Source organism: Babylonia areolata, chromosome 21, assembly GCF_041734735.1.
Source record: "Babylonia areolata isolate BAREFJ2019XMU chromosome 21, ASM4173473v1, whole genome shotgun sequence".
Lineage (NCBI taxonomy): Eukaryota > Metazoa > Mollusca > Gastropoda > Neogastropoda > Buccinidae > Babylonia > Babylonia areolata.
The window spans coordinates 8,795,942-8,800,941 of NC_134896.1; the positions used below are offsets into that span (position 1 = coordinate 8,795,942).

A 5,000-nucleotide genomic window follows, 5' to 3' on the forward strand; every position below is an offset into this window, starting at 1 on the left:
GAAGGAAAAAACTCTTGGCGTACTCCACGAACTTGGACAGGTCGGCCATCCTGACTCCTGCACTGTCCCAACGAATGGTGTTGACAGCGGCGGTGACACCGTGAAATGTGCCGACAGTGGTGTTGACACTGTGAATTTGCCGACAGTGGTGTTGACACCGTGAATTTGCCGACAGTTGTGTTGACAGTGCTGTTGACACCGTGAATTTGCCGACAGTTGTGTTAAAAGTGGTGTTGACACTGTGAATTTGCCGACAGTGGTGTTGATACTGTGAATTTGCCGACAGTTGTGTTGACAGTGGTGTTGACACCGTGAATTTGCCGACAGTTGTGTTGACAGTGGTGTTGACACCGTGAATTTGACGACAGTTGTGTTAAAAGTGGTGTTGACACTGTGAATTTGCCGACAGTTGTGTTAAAAGTGGTGTTGACACTGTGAATTTGCCGACAGTTGTGTTAAAAGTGGTGTTGACACCGTGAATTTGCCGACAGTTGTGTTAAAAGTGGTGTTGACACTGTGAATTTGCCGACAGTTGTGTTTAAAGTGGTGTTGACACTGTGAATTTGCCGACAGTTGTGTTAAAAGTGGTGTTGACACTGTGAATTTGCCGACAGTTGTGTTAAAAGTGGTGTTGACACTGTGAATTTGCCGACAGTGGTGTAGACAATATGAATGTAGTATTTTATTTTAATTTTAAGTGAGCCTAAAGAAAATTTTCTGTTTTTGGTTGAAGCAGATAATAAAGTATTTTGAATTGAACTGAACTGAATTCCGACAAAAAAAAACTCCCAACGCCCTAAAAACAACAACAACAACAACACTACAACAATAGAAACGAAAGCTATCTGACCGCTGTCAGTGAGTGTTGCCTGTCATGTACGTAACTCCCCAACAAATGACTGCTGTCAAGGTTGTCGTGGGTGAGTGTCGTGGTCTACTCAACGGATGCTATTCTCAGCCCCGCTGGTGTCGTTGGTATGTGAAGACTTCCCCTGGCTTGTTATTAATATTGTCTGCCCCTGTCCATCCCTTGCTCTCGTGGCCCTGTGTGTTCTTTCCGTCACTGGGTGATGGGTACGGGCCCGGGCTGACATGACCGTCAGGTCCTACCCTTCAGCCTGACAACCTGAGGACCGTCGTATCCATCAGCGTCCGTGTGTCTCCATGTCCGAGTTCCAAACTGTCCGCCTTCCCTGGAGACAAGCCAGTTATGTCATTTTTTCAGCCAAGCGCTCCACACACCTCTTATGTTTGGCCTTGCAAAATCCATCTTTTCCGACGTTCCAGCTTTCTGTATGTTGGATATGTGAAAGGACAATGTTTGTAGAGTGCAATACACTTGGAATTCATTTTTTTTTATTCGATTTTTTTTCTAGGTTTGGCCATTTATGGTCAAAATCTGATCTGACTAACTCTCTCTCTCTCTCTCCTGTAGGGCAGGACTAATAAAACACAGACACGTCATCATACCGGGAATGTGTGTGTGTGTGTGTGTGTGTGTGTGTGTGTGTGTGTGTGTGTGTGTGTGTGTGTGTGTGTGTGTGCAAGTCTCTCTTTTAAATCTATATAATATATGATTGAACCTCCATACATTTTCTTTCTCGTAGATGCCCACAATGTTGATTAAGCAACTTATTGTCCATACTTTGCGAAAACGCACTTCTCACAATGAAATTTTGACTCATGGACATAATACATTTATGAACGTTTCTCTTTCTTTATTGTTAAACGGCCCCAAAAAGCTACTGCGTATTGTTCTTGCTTTTTAATCTGAGATACCCCCCCCCTCCAAAAAAAAAAAAACCCCAAAAACACCAAACAAAACAAAACCGAAGCTAATTGTTACAACGTTAAAGCACTGACAAATCACCACACACACACACACACGCGCGCGCGCACACACACACACACACTATCTCTCTCTCTCTCAACTGTTCGCTGCCCCGAGGCTTTCTATTGTTCAATCGCGTGATCTTCAACAGGATCACAAACCCCGAGGACTCCGAGGCAATGTAATTCAATCGCAGATGATCGGATACACAAAGAATAGACGCACTCTGATTCACCCAGACAGCTGTCAGCAGTTTCGGAGCAGTCAATGTCAGACCGCAGCCAGGCAGCCTACATATGAAGCTTCCTGAATACCAACACAGTTTTTTTTAACAAACTGAAAAACGTTAACAGTTGGGCCAACAGCAATGTGAGAGCTGTATTATCCATGGTTTCTCCATTAGGGAGGAAGGTGGCAGAATGGTTAAGACGCTCAGCTGCCAATACAGAGAGTCCGTGAGGGTGTGGGTTCGAATCCCGCTCTCGCCCTTTCTCCTAAGTTTGACTGGAAAATCAAACTGAGCGTCTAGTCTTTCGGATGAGACGATAAACCGAGGTCCCGTGTGCAGCACGCACTTGGCGCACTGAAAAAGAACCCATGGCAACGAGAGTGTTGTCCTCTGGCGAAATTACGTAAAATGAAATCCACTTTCATAGGTACACAAATATGTAAGCATGCACTCAAGGCCTGACTAAGCGCGTTGGGTTATGCTGCTGGTCAGGCATCTGCTCAACAGATGTGGTGTAGCGTGTATGGATTTGTCCGAACGCAGTGACGCCTCCTTGAGAAAGTGAAACTGAAACTGAAACTTCTCCATTGCAGTGGGAAGTCATTTACAGGTTAGGCTTTTGTGAAGGACTATGACAAATTGGGAGGCAAGATTGCACTGGCTCAGTGCTGCAGCCTTGGAAACCAGCTGGTCTTTGGGAATCATCCCAGCGCCAAATGTCAGCCCAGATAATCGGGACAGCAGTTACCTCCTCTACTGTTCTGATGGTCATAGTCGGACACTTCTGACTACGATACAAATACCAGTGACAGACTCGCGATCTGAGAGAGAGAGAGAGAGAGAGAGAGAGAGAGAGGAGGGGGCCAGGGGGGGAAGAGAGGGAGAGATAGAGAGCTATTGGACTCTGACATTCAAAAAGAAAGACCAAGATATTCATGTGGCATTACATTATAATGTATTATATTGTATTGTATTGTATTACATTGTATTGCATTGTATTGACGATCATTATGCAAAGGCAGGTCCGGGGGAGGAAGAGTAGATGTCTGACCTTCGCATAAACCGAACGTGCTGGTTAGTTTGGAGATCCTACCATAATATGGTAACATGTGGAGTGATGACCTAGAGGTAACGCGTCCACCTAGGAAGCGAGAGAATCTGAGCGCGTTGGTTCGAATCACGGCTCAGCCGCCGATATTTTCTCCCCCTCCACTAGACCTTGAGTGGTGGCCTGGACGCTAGTCATTCGGATGAGACGATAAACCGAAGTCCCGTGTGCAGCATGTACTTGGCCCACGTAAGAGAACCCACGGCAACAAAACGGTTGTTCCTGGCAAAATTCTGCAGAAAAATCCACTTCGATAGGAAAAACAAAAGACAAAAAAACTGCACGCAGATTAAAATACAAAAAAAAAAAAAAAGAAAAAAGAAAAAAAAAGGTAGCGCTGTAGTGTAGCGACGCGCTCTCCCTGGGGAGAGCAGCCCGAATTTCACACAGAGCAATCTGATGTGATAAAAAAAACAGAAATACAAATACAACTATGCAGCAGGAATGAAAACTACGGAGAAAATATAAAATAAACAAATACAATAAATAAATAGATAAATCATTATATTGTTCTTAACAAGTAAAATATGGTAAAACAAAGAGGTACATGGAAGACAAGTACTTGAAATACGATAAACGAAAATGGGTCATGAGAAAGAGACAGAGAGGGAGAGGGAGGGAGGTAGAGAGAGAGAGAGAGAGAGGGAGGAAAAGAGAACGAGAGTGAGAGAGAGAGGGGAAGAGGGAGGAAGGGAGAGATAGAGAGAGAGAGAGCGGGAGGGAGAAAGAGAGAGGGACAGTGAGAGAGAGAGAGGGAGAGAGGAAGAGGGAGAGAGAGGGAGGGAGGGAGAGAGAGAGAGAGCGGGAGGGAGAGAGAGGGAGGGAGGGAGAGAGAGAGAGCGGGAGGGAGAGAGAGAGGGGGACAGTGAGAGTGAGAGAGAGGGAGAGAGGAAGAGGGAGGGAGGGAGAGATAGAGAGAGACAGAGAGGGAGAGGGAGGGAAGGAGAGACAGAGACAGAGAGAGAGAGAGAGAGGAAGAGAGAGAGAGAGACGCGCAGATGTGTGGTCTCACAGACGCCCAGACCCACGTGAAATGTAAAGTTAACTCTCTCCATACGAACAGCGAAAGAGACGACGTTAACAGCGTTTCATCCCAATTACCATCATCAAAATACTGCAAGCGGAACGCTCTTATACTGAAGAAGTGAATGTTGACAAAGAATACGACAATTCTGACGACGGAAGCTAAAGGTTGGGTCATTCAGACACCCACTGGACATCAGAGGGATCTGTGTAGAGGAGAAGAGAGGACTAGCCGTACTGAGTGAGTTAAGGCCTGTTGCACTACGGGCGTGGTAGTTATATGGATATATATTATGGATTTGGTGCACTGCAATGGCTGTGATTAAGTGAGGGGCGCGGGTTACATATGTTTTCTGTTGCTGTTTTTTTTTCCATTTGTATTAGTGGGACAGATGAAATCTTAATGTGTGCGTACATGCGTGCGTGTGTGTGTGCGCGGCACGCGCGTGTGTGTAAGAGAGAGAGAGGAAGGGGTAGAGAGAGGGAGAATCTGACTCCGCGGTTGTCTGTGTGTGTGTGTGTGTGTGTGTGTGTGTGTGTGTGTGTGTGTGTGTGTGTGTGTGTGTGTGTGTGTGTGTGTGTGTGTGTGCGTGCGTTTAAGGTATATATATATATATATATATATATATATATGGAGAGAGAACGAGAGGGAGAGAGAGAAGGGGCAAAAAGAAAGAGTGAGAGATACAGAGAAAGAGAGGGAGAGAGAGAGACAGTGACAGAGAGTGAGAAGGGGCAAAGAGAGTGAAAGAGAGAGAGAGAGAGAGGGGGCAGTGTGTGTGTGTGTGTGTGTGTGTGTGTGTGTGTGT

The 5,000-nt window shown here is 45.7% G+C and overlaps 1 protein-coding gene across 3 annotated transcripts in view; it reads right to left on the minus strand.

Moving 5' to 3' along the window:
• LOC143296146 (transmembrane protein 179B-like) overlaps nucleotides 1–5,000 on the minus strand; it is a 60,214-nt gene that overhangs the window by 54,719 nt on the left and 495 nt on the right. For all 3 annotated transcript variants that reach the window (XM_076607946.1, XM_076607948.1, XM_076607947.1), the window contains exon 2: nucleotides 1–1,193. This exon is cut by the window's left edge and continues 71 nt beyond it. In XM_076607946.1, the coding sequence (XP_076464061.1) occupies nucleotides 1–49 (49 nt within the window). In that variant the 5' untranslated portion in view covers nucleotides 50–1,193. The remainder of the gene's footprint in view (nucleotides 1,194–5,000) is intronic.